The sequence below is a fragment of the Passer montanus genome, unplaced genomic scaffold (assembly GCF_014805655.1).
Source record: "Passer montanus isolate IOZ18808 unplaced genomic scaffold, ASM1480565v1 scaffold20, whole genome shotgun sequence".
Taxonomy (NCBI): domain Eukaryota; kingdom Metazoa; phylum Chordata; class Aves; order Passeriformes; family Passeridae; genus Passer; species Passer montanus.
In genome coordinates this window covers 9,727,443-9,745,688 of record NW_024366592.1, presented here as the reverse complement: position 1 = coordinate 9,745,688, position 18,246 = coordinate 9,727,443, and the positions used below count along the sequence as shown (strand labels likewise).

The 18,246-nt window shown below is 39.2% G+C and overlaps 1 protein-coding gene across 10 annotated transcripts in view; it reads right to left on the bottom strand.

Moving 5' to 3' along the window:
* The window catches only part of BICD1 (BICD cargo adaptor 1), a 251,762-nt gene that overhangs the window by 157,976 nt on the left and 75,540 nt on the right, over window positions 1-18,246 (bottom strand). For all 10 annotated transcript variants that reach the window (XM_039707899.1, XM_039707891.1, XM_039707897.1 and 7 more), the window contains exon 2: window positions 3,686-3,898. In XM_039707899.1, coding sequence (XP_039563833.1) covers window positions 3,686-3,898 — 213 coding nt within the window. The remainder of the gene's footprint in view (window positions 1-3,685; window positions 3,899-18,246) is intronic.

Genomic DNA, 18,246 nt, shown 5'->3' with positions numbered 1-18,246 from the left:
CATCTCCCAAGTAAGTGAACAGTGCTTTTAAATGGGTAAAAAACAGATTCCAGAAAATTAGAAAAGGATGAAAGATTGTCTTTTAAAAAGATGGTTTTTTAAAGACAAACATTTAAAAAATATTTATAATAAATGAGGGCAATTGATACACTGTTAAAGGAGGTTATATGATCTAATAACCATAATGATCTCTCCATACAGAGAGGCCACCACCAAAAATTGTGTGATCCCTAACATACAGATTTTGTAAGTCTAGTCTCTGAGTCCTAAAATATAATCTCTGTGGTCTCCGTTTTAAAATCTGTATAGTTTTGGTTCAAATTAAACAGCCTACATTCCCTATCTGAGGTATTGGTGGGAGAAAAAAAAATCTACCAGCTTTTCAAAATGTATGTTTTATTTAGTTAGGTGATAGTTAATAAGATTCCTATCCAACGCTCTAGGGATTTTTATTACATCAAAAATAAAGCTGGTGGTGTTTCACTCCTTTAATCATTTTAACATGAAGTAGAAAGCTATCTATGTTCAGAGATTCCTGGTTCATTAATGCCCATCAGGGTGAAGCACGTGATGAAATTCTCAGAAAACATCTTTTCCAAGATATGAGTAGTGAAATCAGTTTGTTTGTTTTTGCAGTCTGAGGTGCATAATTCTCCAGAGACCTGAGCCTGATACATTCCCTTTTATAGCAAGGGAGATCCAGGTCAAGCTGCCCTGCAGACATCAGCTGTGACTGTAAGGCAGATACTTGCGAAAATGTATGAATTTTTAAACTCCGGGGCTATGGAATTCCCAGGATTGCTAAAAGCCATCAGCATTCACGGGAGTGTACTCTGATGGTTCAGAAAATGCTCATAAACATTCATAGGACTATGGATTTCTGTGCAAATTCAGAGAGCACAAAGAATTCATCAGATAACTCCCATGACAGGCTGGAGAGTGGAGAAGCACTGAGTTTATTATTTAGCAGTGTGATACCAATAACAGGGGTCATTTTTTGAAAACCCACCTATTAGTCTTCAGTATCCTAAGTGGATGAGTGCGAGGAGAAACTACCATACATTTGTGTCATCCATGCAAAACCACTATTCCCCAGAACCACACAGCAGTTATTCAAACCTTTATATTAAGACTGAAGGTGAAAGGAATTATTTTTTGCTTGTTTGTTTAGTTTATAAAATATCTTATTAAGGACTAAAAAACAGCCATAAAGCATGTTTTTCTTGAGGGGAAGAGGTAAAGGGCAGGGAGAGGAAAAGACAGGATACAATCAGGTAACTTATATCCAGAATCTACCCATCTATCTTTGCATCGCTCAGTACAGAGGCCCACTTACAAATGTCATTTTTTTCTTTCATTTTTTTCTCTAATTAGATTTCCAGATTTACTGCCTAAATAGACAGATTGCTTCCTCACTGTAGCAATCCACACACAGCAGCACCTAACTCTGGCTTTACCCCAAAACAGACACTTCATACTTTTTTTCCTCACCTTTGTGGCTGTCAAGATTTGGAGTAAGTTTAGTCTGCTTTTCCCTGCTTGCAGGAGGCAGAACCAAGCAGACAAATTAATGAACACTTAGAGAAGGTCATGTCCTTTCAGCAGGCACTTGGATATCACTGCCATAGGACCAAGGGATACCAGGCTGGGCACAAGTGAGACTCCTCTGTGCACAAGGTGAAATACCAGCGTAATTCAGTGTGAAAAGATCACCCAGAGCATGAAGTAGGTGACAATCACCCCCTATCTCTTATTATTATTATTCAAGTAATTAATCATAATAGCGTGTGGTGTAATCAACTGACTGCACTAATTCCATTTATGCTTTGTGTATTGATTGTAGTAACACAAAATGAAAGTTCCACCTAGTCAAGGACTTGGTACTTGGGGTACAACATCATCTTAGTAATAATAATCAGTTTATCAGCCTTATTTTTATTCAAGTAAATTCCTTCATTGCACTTTAATTAACTACTATAGCGTGATTTTATTTAGCATTAGGGCAGGAAATAATTGCAGCTGGCTTCACACTAGGAGTTACTATTATCACCAAGGAAACAAGGACAATCAATATTCCAGGGAGGACAGGTACTGAAACTGCCTCCTGAACAAACTACAGATCAATAATCATGATAGAAAATGGAAGGGAGATTTGCATTTGAAGGAGTCCCAGAGGAAAAGAATGGAGTACAAAGACAAATGTGCATTTTTTCTAACTTGGTTGTTCATTTGTGTCTGAACTCCAAGTCATCAGCACCTGTGAGCCAAACCAAACAGGTAGGGCTGTCAGCAGCTGGTCGTTTGCCACCAAGAAGATTTTAGGATAGGATTTTAGGACAAGTAGATAAAAAATAATTAAAAATAGATTTGATTTTCTTTTGTAACTGCAACAGCAATTATAATCACATATTTTAATTGGAATATGTGAACAACTGACATGTGTGTACTTCCTGAAACCTGATCTGTATTATGGGCAAGTGCAGTACAGTAAAAACGTTCAATGGGATTAAAGGCCTCAGTTCCAGGGATACCCTCCCTGTTCCAAAGGCTTTCTGTAGGCTAAAAGGTGCTATTCCATCCAGCTACAGAAAACATGGTCGTCACTGTGATATTTTATGAAAAAATCCCTTCACCAGAGAAGCTGAGAAGCCTTAGAAAAGAAATGCAAACAATAATTATCTGCTGCTTTGGAATGTGGCAGGTGCATCTTTGATTTGTTCCATGTGAATTGTATTGACTTAATGATCAATCCCAGTACAGCTGTGTTATATTTTTAATGTAACATAATATCATAACATAATAAATCAGCCTTCTGAAATATGGAGTCAGATTCATCTCTTCCCTCATCCTGGGACTCGCGAACACATCAACACATGGTAACCATTAATATTAACGAATTAACACATTAAGTAATCACTTTCCAGAACCACATAGGAAATATCTCCTTCAGCAGCTGGACAGTGGGGAGAATCCCTATGTCCAAGCATTCCCAGGGAATGCAGGCAAGGTGTGGGCTCATTTCCAAGTGCTGCCTTCCCCTGCATGTAGTTGTTCTGCTGCATTCCATAATTTCCAGATTCCAATAGGAAAAATGGCAAGTTATGAAATATCAATTCTCCATAAAAATTATTCAATGTCTCATATGGTCAGTAACTACATCTGACTTCCTTACTGTTACCCATTTTCTAAACATGAGCATGCATTTTCATTTTGCTTTACAGTAGAAGAAAACCAGCAAAAGCTTCATTTAATTCTAGGCAGTCCATAATACCTGAGAAATTATGTAAATGCTGAGAAAGAGAAGAGATGCATGAATATCAGAAGAGTGCATAAAATATGTTTATGTAAAATTCAGTACTGCAAGATACAATGCAAAATGCTAAGGGTGCTTAGGAATTACAGCTTCTTCAGCTGGGTTTTATTATACTTTTAAGGTGGTGGTGTAGTTTAAAAACAGCAAAACTTGTCTTTTCTCAGGGTGCTTAGGAATTACAGCTTCTTCAGCTGGGTTTTATTATACTTTTAAGGTGTTGTCTTTTCTTCTTTCTAAATTGTAGACTTCTCAGGCCACGTGGTTTCTGGGAATATCACAGACTGGGAGGTGAGCATTTTAATTTCCTGTAATATTTTGTTTACTCAGAGCAATGTTATCCATGATACCCTAAAGAAATTCAGCCCCATTTACCTCTTTCAAGTCTTGGACAATAGCAGTGAGCCTCTCATTCTCTGCCTGAACGTTGGTGACCACAGCCCTGCTCTGCTTGAGCTCGTTCTGCATCTCCAAAATCTTGCCCAGGTAGTAGGCTTCCTTTGATGCAGACTCCTGGAGAAGAGTCTCTTCCCGCGTTTCGCCATCTTCGGCCACTTTGCGGTGAACAGAGAAGGACTGGCCAAAAGCCTGCAAGGGGAAAACAGAGCACAGTTAAAACCTACTGAAGCTCTAGAACAATTATCAGCCAGTACCAAGTGCAGTGCCAAGCAGCTGCACAGCCAGCAGGAATGGAATAGATCTGCAAATCCCAAACTCTGACCTATTAAACACTGTCCCAGCAGCTGAGGGCCACTATCCCACTTAGCTGGAATGAAGAACCTTGAGGCTGCTCCCGTTTGCAGTCTGGATTTATGGCCCCCATCCAGTTGACCACCACTGAGATCAAGATGGTGCTCTGCTAACTGGCCATTAATTAGTGCCAATGTTTAATCCTCCTGCACGAGGCCAGCCCATAATTCATCAACTCCTTTCTTCTCTGGTTCCGCAAAATAAACGTGTGGCTTGTTTTGGCTTAAAGAGCATAAATAGCTGACAAATCTCACTGAATTGCTTTCCATTTCCAACAACCTTTTCCTATAGGAGCTCATCTCCTGGTATGGAAAAATATTCCCATAACCTGGAAGAAAAATAAATGAGCCGAGAACCAAGCAGTGGCCATCTACGCCTCTGGGATGTAAATACAGACTGTGTGAGCCCTTTCATTTCATTTATACTCAGTGTTTTTTGCTTCTGTTGGATATTTAACTGTTTGAGAAATATTTAAATAGAGAGAGAATTTCAGTGCTTGTCTTCTTGTTACTGGCTTACACTGATCAATTTAATAAGACAGTATTCCTCAGTGACAATTTCTGATGTTATTTTTGACAGCTCTGGAGCAACCTGGAAGAAGGCAAACTACAAGCCATGATAGCAGACATGATGGAGATATCATTTACCTACAAAAAATGGGGGAAAACCCAGAAATAATATAACAACATAAAAATAATGTAATAAAATAATAGACATAAAAATAAAATTAAAAAACAATAAAATATAAAAGAAAATAAAAGCAAAACCTGATTTGAGTTTATTACCTTTTAAAAAAAGACACTTAGTTGAAAATGACATGACCTGATTCTGGAGAAAGACTAAAGAAGGCTTCTAATGTCACGAATATTTATCCTAACACAGGCAGAAGTTCTCTCATGTATCTTAAATGCAAGTGAATACATCTGGAAGACCACCATTTTTAATTTTTTTTTTCTCCTAATACGCAAGAGAAATTTGAGTCATGGTATCATGCTATTTCAGTGAAAAATTATCCCTAAAAGCGTCATTTGTACCCAGTTCTGTAAAACCAAAGCACAGATTTGTACCCACTGTAAGCTGTGGCCTCCTTTGCCTTCCCATCGATAAGCCTTGCCAAATTAAACCCATTGTTCTACTGCTGCTATTTATGGCCTTTCAGAACATGTTCTAAGCTTTACTGGCACTAGAACTGAAGCAACCCTTAGAAACTTCAAAGTAAAACTCCCTTCAAAAACTTCTCAGCTTTTAAGTCTACTTCACTAGGAGAATCCTGTGAACTCAGCATTAAAGGATTCTAAAAATATTCAATAATGTATTAACCCAGCTGTCTTCTCAAAAAGCTGTAAGTTACTGAAATAGTAAGCATCAGCAACTTGCCAAATAGGATTTTCCAAATAACAAGAAATTCAATTTAATGAAACTTAAGCACTGATATCTGTGAGTCTAAGACAACTGTTTTAGGAACACTGCTAATAAATTATCTTCCTCTACATACCTATGGGTCACTTTTCCTAGTTTGAGACTGAGCAAAAAGCACCAGTCAGATAAAGACCCTACAAGACAAATGTTAAGGGGTAAAATCAAAACACAGCAGAAGAGCAGGTAGGACTTGCAGGGGTGGAGAAGCTCATGAATAAACGTCACCTGGAGCCCTCTCTCTATCAGAGAACTACAGTTCAACACCAATACATAGTGATGACAGCCTTCCAGATGCAGACCAGGTTTATCCTTAATGTACTTTGAAGGTACACTTTTAGCATGTGTGATATTTGAGAACAGCAATGAATATAGATTTTGGGGAGGGTGCACAGCATAGTGGAAAATTATTGTGAACTCCACATGTCCTTGTACCTATGACCACACAAAATATATAAACTCTTTTTTTCCCTATAAAACTAGTTTGAACACTACTGTATCACAGAATGGGTCACATTAGGATGGACCAGTGGGCTTTTAGGGAGGGTGCACAGCATAGTGGAAAATTATTGTGAACTCCACATGTCCTTGTACCTATGACCACACAAAACAGATAAACTTTTTTTTTTTCCCTATGAAACCAGTTTGAACACTACTGTGTCACAGAATGGGTCACATTAGGAGGGACCAGTGGGTCACCTAGTCCAACCTCCCTGCTCAAGCAGGGTCATCCCTAAGCACATGGCACAGGATTACATCCTGATAGTTCTTGAATAGCTCCAGTAAGGGGGACTCCATAAGCTCTGGGCAATCTGTCCCAGTGCTAAGTAACCTGTATAGTAGAATTTCTTCATAATTTCTTCGTTGGCCAAGCTTATCCCAAGTCATCCACATCAGAATATTTAATTTTTCTTAAAGTGCTATCAAGATGTTAAAATCAGGGGAAGGAAAGCAAGCAAGCATAGTTCACTTTTGATATTGTAATTATGCAGATCAACACAACAAGGAGATGAACATGAAATACCTTTTAATTATAAGCAAGCAAAAAGTTCTGCTTCTCTATTTCATAGGCTGTACAGAACACCAAAAGGTTTAAACTTTCCAGACATGTCCACTTAAAGTCTTCCATGAGATTGATCACTTTTAAATTAAATCACATATCAATACTTTTCAGCTGGTAGCCAAAAATTTGTTCTATTTTGATTTTGTTTTAATTATTTGCTTAATACTTATCTATAAGATCTTACAACCTTGCTATGATGTGAAATATTTCAAGTAACTGTGCTCACATAAGAAGGTGATGACCTGGTCTGCAAGTTAAAGGAGGTTCACTTGCCATTGGATCATGTGCTGGATACAAACTGGTTTGCTGAATAGATCTTATGGTGCTGCATATGTGGGAATACCAGCCTGCCACGGAAGTGTGAGTGGAGAAACAGCTTTCCTGTGATATGACACTGAGGGAGAGGAAAAACAAAGCAGATGTTCATTGTATTCACCATTGAACAAGGTCTTGGTATTTTCATGGAATGGACTCAATCTGAGTAGGTGCTGTCCTATACTGTGCAGATGTATCAGTTAATTACCACTCCTCTTTTCAGCATGGTGCTGCTTGGTGGGACTCCTCGTTAAAACCACTGAGAAATCACTATTGTTTCTTGGTTTCAGTAATCACAGTGTGGGGATTTCCTGACATATCCTGATTCAAGTTTGGACCCAGAAGGTGCTGTGTAGTCCTCCAGGGCTTCTGTTTCCTTGAGAAACCCCCTCCCAAAGTGGGCACAATAGCTCAAATCAGCCACAAAGACTGAGGCAAGTTTACTGCTTTAACAAAGATTGTCCTAACAGAGAGCAGTCAGATTTTCACCTTGCACTTGTCCCATCATTATCTCAAGATTTTTGTTTGAAAGGATGCTCTTGAGTTAGAAGATGATTTTTTTAAATATAAATTGGTTGTAAAAGCCAAGTAACAAGACACGATTAAACTATGTATACACATGTATCTCCTGAAACCTCAGAACTGTGTAACACTACCATGATTTTTCAAAGGCATCTTAAAATTTGAACTTTGAGAACAATAAAATAGCGATCACTACCTGAGATCATGATAAAGGATAGTAAAAGAGAGTGCACACAAGGAAGAGATCAAATTTGATCATGCAGAAAGGTGAAACTTTGGAGGAAAAACACCATTTACTGTTGAACTCTAAGTAACCCCAGATGGAAATTCCAGTGTGAGAAGCAAACAAGTATGACAGAAATAATGCTGTGAACAAAATGGGCACAGACCTACAAAGAAACAATAGAAAACTGACTGCTCCAGACATGTCATAGTTATATGATAAATACAAACAGCAGTTTAAAGCTAATATGCAGTGACATAAAATGATGTCTAAAACAAAAATTATATTTACCACTTCAAGAAAAAAAACTAAAAAAGATAAGCTAGATTTCTAATTTAGGTGTAGAATGCAGCACACATGCAAAAGATTCATTTAAAACTTAAGTAGGTAATGCAGGCTGCTATTTCTGAATTTCACTTTTATTTTTACTAATAACCTCCTGGGGCTGGAATTCTGAAATGCTTCACAGAAATTCATTCTTCTACTCTGGAGTAATTAATAAGCAGTGAACACAACCTGACTGCTGTCAGGACAAGCAGGCAGCCTACCTTTATGGCTTTGACACTGACTGTAGATTTTTCTGATGCATAATGCAACAGCACCGAGCCTGTTCAAATGATTACCTATTTGAGCTGCTAACTTGCTGCAAAGCAGAATCATGTATGTATTATGTATTAGTTACCTCCACATTCACAGCACAAAAGCAGGGAAAAAACAGTCTAGAATAACCAAGAGACCAGCATATTTCCTAGTCAAATGTCAGTATGGCACCACAGATGGAAATCTTTGCTCAGGATGCTATGGGTTAATTCCAGGAACAGGCCTTATTTTGTTGCACAACTTGAATGCCCATTTATCACCGAATATTCCTTTAGTCATTTGCAATCCCGTGTCCCTAAGCTAAGACATTTTTTTTTAAGTTTACTATATATGGGTATTTTTCTAGGTTGGTTTTTTTTCAAAATTCATTGACAAAAAGCTCAGGGTTCTTAAATTTTTTTCTGCTAAGGACCAATCAGTGGCAGACACGTCTGTGAAAAAATCCCCTCTAGGGAAGGCTGAGCAGCAATTGACAAAAAGCTCAGGGTTCTTAAATTTTTTTCTGCTAAGGACCAATCAGTGGCAGACAGGTCTGTGAAAAAAATCCCCTCCTGCTCCCTCTGAGCAGGATCTGCTCCTTCCCTCAAACTCACTTGTTACATAGTTGCTTCCTCCATAACTTGTGATGTGGCACTGAATCTAAACCAAACAAGTTTCTCAGCAGTGCAACAGCAAAAAACACCCTTGCAGAGGTGACTGATGGGTTCTAGTCAGAAAGCAGATTGTATCTGCTTTCTAATAACTTTACCAAGTTTTAGACCTCTAAATTTTGTCATAATGTAGACTAAATCTTTGTGCAGCTGGCATGATCTTCTCATGTTCATTTAAGATGGCTGAGACAGATCAATAGTTTCCTTTTGGAAGCCAATACTGAAGTTATTAAAGCCCTCAAATGCTTGGCATTGAACTTGGCATATTGCAATCAAAACACAGGCAGATGCATGCTTAATGATGACAGGAGAAAAAAAATTAATAGGCATTGTGTGGATGGTGCATGTGAGATGGACAGCATATGCAGGGAAGCAGATTGAAAACTCAAAACCAGATTGAGAACACAGCCTGAATCAGCATGGGCTTCTAAGCAAGAAAACTAGATCATGAACTTCTAGGTTGGCAGCTAGCTGAAAACAGCTGATTGTCTGATTCCTCCTGTGTCCAGCAAAGCAGGATACTGAACTCTTCTGCAGAGGCAGAAGATTCAGCATCTATCTCATCACTAATTTAGCTTTCAGCTCACAACATGAAACAAGGTTCCTAGATTAACCTGTTCCCCAGTCAAAAGGAATGAGACAATTGATGAAAATTCCATTGTACCCAAGCACCTGGCTAAGCACTGGTAGTTTCAAAATGTCCAGACTCAAGATAGTCAGTTTTATGCTCTATGGAACAAAAGATGAATGGGGTTTTTGTGTGTTTGAGTTTTATTTTCTTTATGTAACAACTTACCTTTTACTTGATAGGCCCCATCTTGTAGAAAAAAAAGCTTAAAAGTTTTGCAGTCATTATGAAGCAAGCTAACAAACTGGGGGTTTCTCATCTGTTATCATGTAAAGAGTCAGCTTTTTGAAAATGGTGAAAATTAAACTTTAAAGGAAAATAAAACTTTAATTTTTTTTCAATTCATGCTTTGCTACAGATAATTGAGGAAGCTCAAGTCCCATTTGAAAAGTGTAGAGGAGAGTATATGCTGATGAGTGAAAAGGATATTAGAATAGATCCATTCATAATCTGAAATAAAACTATAGTTATGATAGGACAAGAGGAAATCGCCCCAAGCTGTGCCAGGAGAACATGAAGAACATGAAGAATGTTCAGATTGAACATTAAGAATTTCTTCACTGAAAGGGTGTTCAGTGGAACACCCTCTTGGAATAGGCTGCCCAGGGAGGTTGTGGAATCACCGCCCCTGGAAGTGTTTAAGAAATGACTGGACATGGCACTCAGTGCTATGGTTTCGTTGACATGGTGGTGTTTGGCCAAAGTTTGGATTTTACCTTAGAGATCTTCTCCAACCCTAATGACTCTATGAGCATGGTGCAGGGAACTGAGAAATCTATAAAGGATACTTGAAGAAGCTACCACCTAAGGGCAAAAAAGCATTTAGCTTTATCTCCGAATACCAGCTTACTAATTCAACTCTCTCCAATAAAAATGCAAATGCTGTTGCAATGATAAAGTCACATAAATCAATATCTGCATAAGAGATTTCACTTGCAAATGGGACTTGCAAGGCAAGGTGATGGAGGTTTTACCCCTGCCAGGAATGCTAAGGAGATCAGATACATGGAAAACATAACTAATCCTGAGTCTATTTACTGATGTAGAGCAGTAGGACAAATGTCAACAATTCACAGGCCTTTCCCCAAGGACGATTTGGGTAAAAGAGTGAACAACGCAGATGCTTCTGTTTGTTCTCAGTGGATCCCTTCAGTATCCACAGTCCTCTTGAAATTCTTATAGCAGATGCTAATCAACAAAGCCTTCAGAAAACACAGAGAAATTTATATTCAGCTCAGCCACAGACACAGCCATGCTTCTGCAGTCCCAGTACACAGTGTGCTGATTTCCATCAATATGTGAGGCCTCAGGCAACCACTCTGCCTTTTTATAAATAAGGAACAAAACCACTCCTAAATGTGATGGTTAGGAAATATTTATAGACAAGAAGAAAGCACTACCATGAAAATGAACATTCAATGCCAATATCCATTGTTCACCTGCAATCAAAAGGGGGAGTGAGTAAGAATTTCCATTTAATTGCCTTTAACTGCACTCTAGATGGGGATTTCAATTCCCCAGCCCTAAGCATTCCCTCCAGGCACGGAAAACACAAGAAGAGGGAAGCTTGTAACAAAGAGCACCACTTATCTACAATAGACAAATTAGTTTCAAGCTGGTAATTCTAAAGCAGCTCTGTTCAAAATTCCTATGGCCAAAAATTTAATTATTTCTATGAACAAAATAATTCATATCTTGTTAATGAAACATAAGGTGGCTTACAATTTTGCACAAATTACTATCAGACCAACATCCAGCTATTACAACATTTCAATTAAAACCAATAGAAGCACTACCAGAACAAGCACGTAAGACTATCAAGAGATTTTAATTTTTTTTTTAACAAAATGTGCCCAAAGGCGGAGTTGAAACCAGCCTTCCATTGAGGCTCTATTACATTTGCACTCAGCACCAAAATCCCATTTTACAAAACCTTATTTTTTTTTCTTTTCTAACTGATTTTCTTCTCTTTTTCTAACTATGAAATGGCTGAAATAATTGCAGTTCTCTCTCCTGTGCTTGCTTGAATAAAGCAGCAAAGAATTAATGCCAAAATGCAGTTCTTTAAGAATTGCCAGCCTGCTGGGACATTCTAGTTATTTCAGGTTAGCTCCCCATATGTAAACTCACATTCCACAGTCAGACCACATTTACAGAGCATTTTAGGAATGGTCTAAGCAAAGTCATGGTGGTAGAGAATAATAAAAACAACCCAGTTGCTCTAGTGAATCACCTGAAGGGGGATAGAGAGTCAGACCCTTCTCAGCAGTGCACAGGAAAAGGGCAAGATACAAGGTCACAATCTGAAACCAAGGAAATACACACAAAACAAAGGAAAACCCACCCTGAGAGTGGCATGGCAGCAAAATAAGTGCCCAGAGCAGCTGTGTACCCTCCATCCTTGGAGACTCCAAACTCAGGGTCTAGGACAAGACACTGACAACACTTAACTTTGAACCTCAGTCAGGTGATGGACAAGATCACCTTCAGGAACCTCTTGCAGACTAAATTCCACTATGATTCAGGGAGCAACTCTCTGTGCTGGAAGGACTGGTAGACACTACACTTCTCATGGACCACGCAGCTGAAAGAGCCATGACTCACAGTTGGCTATTCCTTAGGTATCTTCAACATCAACCTAAAATTGGAGATGACCAAAAGCAAGACCAATGTGGTTTTACTGTAATAAACAAATCTGATTATTTAAATGAAGCAGAGATGTGAAGTTTTAATGCCAAGAGCACAAAGGGACCTGGAGTTTTAACTATTTGTGCCACCAGCACCCTCAACCAGTTTTATTGCAGCAGTCATAAAAATCTGACCCTGAGAGTAAGGCTCCATCTAAACCAAATTCATCATAACAAGTGAAGATGAGTCTTGAGCCTACAGCAGTCAGGGCAGAAAAAGATCTTCCAAAACAAGAATTTCATTAACAACTATATTTACAGAATACATGTTTTCTGTATATCCTACTAATCACACTCATAGCTGTGTACCCTCCATCCTTGGAGACTCCAAACTCAGGGTCTAGGACAAGACACTGACAACACTTAACTTTGAACCTCAGTCAGGTGATGGACAAGATCACCTTCAGGAACATCTTGCAGACTAAATTCTACCATGATTCAGGGAGCAACTCTCTGTGCTGGAAGGACTGGTAGACACTACACTTCTCATCGACCACGCAGCTGAAAAGCCATGACTCGCAGTTGGCCAATTCCTTAGGTATCTTCAACATCAACCTAAAATTGGAGATGACCAAAAGCAAGACCAATGTGGTTTTACTGTAATAAACAAATCTGATTATTTAAATGAAGCAGAGATGTGAAGTTTTAATGCCAAGAGCACAAAGGGACCTGGAGTTTTAACTATTTGTGCCAGTATCCTCAACCAGTTTTATTGCAGCAGTCATAAAAATCTGACCCTGAGAGTAAGGCTCCATCTAAACCAAATTCATCATAACAAGTGAAGATGAGTCTTGAGCCTACAGCAGTCAGGGCAGAAAAAGATCTTCCAAAATAAGAATTTCATTAACAACTACATTTACAGAATACATGTTTTCTGTATATCCTACTAATCACACTCATTAAATTTAAAGCCTTAATTTGCCTGATACACTTACACTCCTACTATCTCCAGTTCTTTATGTGAATTACCAGCACAGCAGTTGTGATTACTCCATAGGCAATTAATAAGAATTAGCTCTCTCCTTGTGATCAAACATGACTCACTTAATGTCAGCATGTGGAAACCAGAGTTGTGCTTAGCAAGTACCTTGGACAATGGAATGCAGGGAAAGAGCTCCACACTCCAGTTCCTGGAAATGGAGTACAAGCTGGCAGGAGGCACACATTAACTCTTAGAACAATAATTTTTTAAACCAAATGTTTGAAAGGAGAAGGATTATCCAGAGATTTGTGCTGCTTTAGGCATTTACAGAAACTCCTAAAAAATTAAGTTGAAAAAATCTCTAAATAAAAGCACGCCATTCAGAACAAGAGGCCAAAATTACAGACCTCTCACTTATTTTCAAAGGAAGGTTTAATTAGAGTGCTGCCAGCCATGGGGAACCTTATGCTTCCATTGGCATTGATCAGTGCAGTGCACACAGCTGTTTCACAGAATGCTCTTGCAGCTGGGTGCTCACTGCAAATGCTGGATAATCTCATGTCTCTAGAGCAAATGAGATTTTAAGGTATACGGTGGTACTGATAATCATTGTGGTTACAGCAACAATAGTTTGCCTACTCAACCCCCTCAAAAAAGTGAGACCCAAAGAATGTGATTGCCATAAATTGTCCCACTGTAATCCTCAGAGAGCTTTAATTCATTTCGCACAGACTAAGAAGAAAAAACACCAAACAAACACAAAATACCCAATTAAAAAAAAAACTTGTCCATTTATCCAACCAAAGCAGAAACAGCGATGAAAGGAACTTGTACACTGCTGGCCAGAAAGATCTATTCAGGAGGAGAGAGGGATGTGTCTGACACAGGAGGCTGCGTGAGAAGGTGGAATGCCTGGCACTCCTCCAGGCACTGCTGCATCCACACGTGTCTGTCTCAAGCCAACCCAACGAGAAATTGAAGAAGACAGACCATGCCCCATGCTGTGCATTTGTAAACCTACATGTCCAACTGCAGCAGGGCTCCAGACTGATCCCATTTGTCACCCCAACAGAAGCAAAAGGCGGTCATCCAACAAAGATTTGGCTTTACAAGTAAGAAATCTGCAACCCAAGCCATGTGTCCAGCCACAGCTTCCCCACTGCTTTTGCTCAAGGGCTCAGCTCTCCCTCCACTACTTGCCTTTTCCTGCATGAACACAGAGGAAGCCATCTGCAGAGAGGATGGGATTTCAAAATTGCACACAAAACAATGAGACCAGGAATCAGAGGCAACATCCAAGGTTGCAGGCATCTTTATAGGATGGACCTATCTTAGGTCAACCAAAATCTTAAGTAGCTGCCAGCCTTGTTCCCTGACAGTGTCAAACACATAATATTGCCTGGTGATGAAAACTCCCATTTGTGAAACATATTGTATCCCAGTGAGCAATTTGCAAAGGATAACAAGTTTAGGAGGAAATATGCTTTTGCTTTGTCAGCAACTTTGTCTCAGCTTTGTCAGCAGCTTTGTCTTAGTTCTGTCTTCCCAACTGTAAGATAACCACAGAAGCCTATGCAAACTGAGCTTCCATGACTTACCTAGTTCTACTGAAAGAGTAATCAGAGATTTCACTGGCTTCAGTGAAGCCCAGATTTTCCCCTTGGGTATTTATTTCTGGATGATATACTGTGTTCTGGCTCCTGATTCACTATATTTGCTCACATGGAAGTTGCCAGCAAATTACAAATCATTTAAACAACAAACTTTTGAAAATCAGCAAAACCTGTCACTCTGAGCACTTTCAGCAACCACTTTATTCTCACAGAGCCTTTCAAACCACTTCAGCATCACCAGGATTGTCCCTCTAGAATCTTGCTTTTCACAGCAGCAGTTTTCATTAACTAGGAAGGTTTCTTTCCTCCCTTGACACCCATCCACAGGAGTGTGGCCAGTGGCCCGCAGAGCAGGGGATCAGCAGCACAGACAGGAGAACACCTCAGTCAGCAGCCAGCCAGGGAGTGCTTAGCTGGCTGCCTAAATCTGTTCCGGCGCCAGATGCAGGAGCTGTCCCTTTCTTTTCCAGAAAGGAAGCTTTCACACGTCCCTGAACTTGATACTTAGCAAACTGTCACAGAATGCACTTTCTTTTCCAGAAAGGAAGCTTTCACACATCCCTGAACTTCACAGCACGGGGTGATGGCCATTTCCACAACTGCAACAGCAGAACACAAATATCAACACTTCCTACAAATGGAGGTGGATGGTTTCCTGCTTTTCTAAATAGATTTAAAGGAAAACAATTCACATCAGCACCAATGAAGTACAAAAAAACACTTATACACGTCTGTACATGTGCTCACACGCACACCAAAGGAAACAGCAGAAAAGGGGTTAAAAGGAAAGTCAGCAGTTATTTGCTGCAGTATCACAGATGTGATTTCATGTAAAAGAAAAGGATGAAGAAGCTGACACAAAGATAAGGTGTTAAGATAATGAAGAACAGGAGTGGAACTGTAAAGTATCCAGACAAAGACAACTGTGAAATTCACTCTTCTGGACGAATGAAATAAAATATAATGTACAATATCAAACCCATCCACTCCTAATGCACAAAACTAGTTTGTCATAACCAGTCAGTAAGACACATGCTAAGGACCTGATGTCCCCTGTCCCTTATCACACAAATGCTCCTGATGTGACCTCCTGTGTACACACGTGTCTTAGTTCTTGAAACTAAGAATGCATAAGAGTGTGAAAGAATGAAATCTGTAAAAAAAGGAGTGCAGGTAGGTGGCAGTCAGACAGCTGATTCATTCTGCAAAATTAGCAACACCTACACACTCCATACGGTCTCCAGAAGGACAAATAGTTTGCCTCACTTGGGATATGACTTTTTTTAAGTCTAAAAAAAGTCTATCTCTCTAACCATAAAGACCCACTGTAAGACCTCTTCATATTACCAGAAGTACACTGGCTCACTGGGCAGGTAATACAGTGAGTATTTGGTAAAAAGCACACCTCACAACTCTCGAGTTTTAATTCACTCTCCAATATTGCGGTGGGTGGTGAAGCTGAAAAACTTCAGTCTGAAGTCAGTGACACACAACTTTTCTTCCTTTTCATGTGTGTGTGGTCCCTGTAGCACATCACACCAGCCAGCCACGGCAGACCAACCACCACTGCTGCTCCTGTGCATGCCTCAGATACTGTGTGGCTGCTCTACGCAATATTATAAATAGGGCACACAAAATCAGCATGCATATGTACAATATATACTCAATTGCAAGCCCATGTAAATGCATTGTCATGTTCTTGAAATATCATATGCACCCTGTACAAGACCTATCATTCTATTGATAGCAAATAGTAGAGCAAATCATCCAAGAGAATTTTCAAAACAAGGCTCATCTTCCAAACTTGACCACTGTCAGTGATTGATAAACATGTGTTATGATCAAGACCCTCTAAGAATTCCAGGTGAGCAGAAAGGCTGCTGACACTGACCATGGATGGAAGGGACACAGGATGCTCTGTGCCATCCTGTGCTCACCCATGCCACAGCAGGCAGGGTCCCAGCATCAGGAGGGATGCAAGATTCCTATTTCTCACTATAATTCCCATCTGTCATTGGATAACTTAGATACCCAATGGCTATTTATATTTCTTACCTGGAACCCAACAGAACCAGGATCACCTCAGTGCAAAACAAGGTGTAAGCAATTTCCATTTATTGTTAGCCTCTCATACCCTGAGTTATGAAACACTTCTTTTACTGAAAAAGCATTTCTAATATACTTGTGTAATTTATACTGTATCATATCTGATGACTCTTTAGATTAAAAAATACTATTACGACATGACACCGACAGGAATGCAGCTTGCTATAGAGATGCTCATTTTCAATTCATTGCTTTAGAAAGAGCTTTTTGAGTGTCAGACAAATCCACATTGGAGAGATATGTCAGTTAATTGAAGTATTTCACATTTGAGGGGGACAAAGAGCTCCCTATTGACTTCCCCTTTGAGGCAATTCTTCTGAGATGTGATGGTTTCTTTTCTGTTTGTCTTAAACTTGCACCTCTGAACTGCTGCACGTCTATGAGTTAAATTGTAGGGAACACACATGATTGGAAAAAGAAGCACTAAGTGAAAATACAGTGTCATCAAACACATTTCTTTTGCATATGACTGAATTTTTTTGATTCATAGATACTTCCTTGAGTCAAAATATCATCGCAACCACCTTTACTGGGAAGCCAGACTTCTAAAAACAGTGATAACTTCATACAAAATCTGGGTAGATGACATTTCAGTCAAATTATCATACATTTTTGCCCTAAAAGGCATACATTTCTGCCTTAAAAGGCTGTCAATATGGAGAATTCAGCTTACAGTGCTTAGATCTCTGAGAAGAAATCAATTAGGACAGAATTCTAAGGGGAAAAAAAATGAACTTAACACATCATGACTCTGCTGCTTAAGACAGAAATAGCACAAAGACAGTGTGCTGTGTAATTTCCTGCACGTACACCTAACTGCACACCAGTGTTGGTGATTCCAGAACACTCCAAGATGGAGATCAATTTATTGCCAGATGAAGAATTGTTTGCATCTGGCGGGTTAACACAACAATCATTTTGCAAAATCACTAGCCTGTGGAATCATACAATCAAAACTATGATAAACACAGACCAAGGAATGGAGTAAAACTGCACTTCATTGATCTAAGGACCCACAAATTAATGAACTACACCAGTAATGTCAACTTTTCTCCTAATTTGGAAAGCAGCACTGAGTTCATGGGACTGTCAAAGTATAAATTCAGGGTCACCAGCCACCAGGAACCACTGGAGGGATCCCTGGGAAAAGGAACACATGTGCCAGTGGGAGGAAATATATGCTAATGACTCTGGGGAAATGGTTATCATAGGAATGTTTCTTCTGGGAAAACCTATTGTGAATAATGCTAATCACTAGTTTTAAAATTTTAAAAGTTTAATACTAATAAAAGAGTTATAAAAATAGTAATAAAAACTAAAGGAATACGAATTTGGACAATCAGAGTTAAGACAATTAAGGACAATAAAAAACAAACAATTACAGACGTCCGTGTGTCTGGCACTCTGCCATAGAAACACACTTTGCTAACAAAGAATTCAC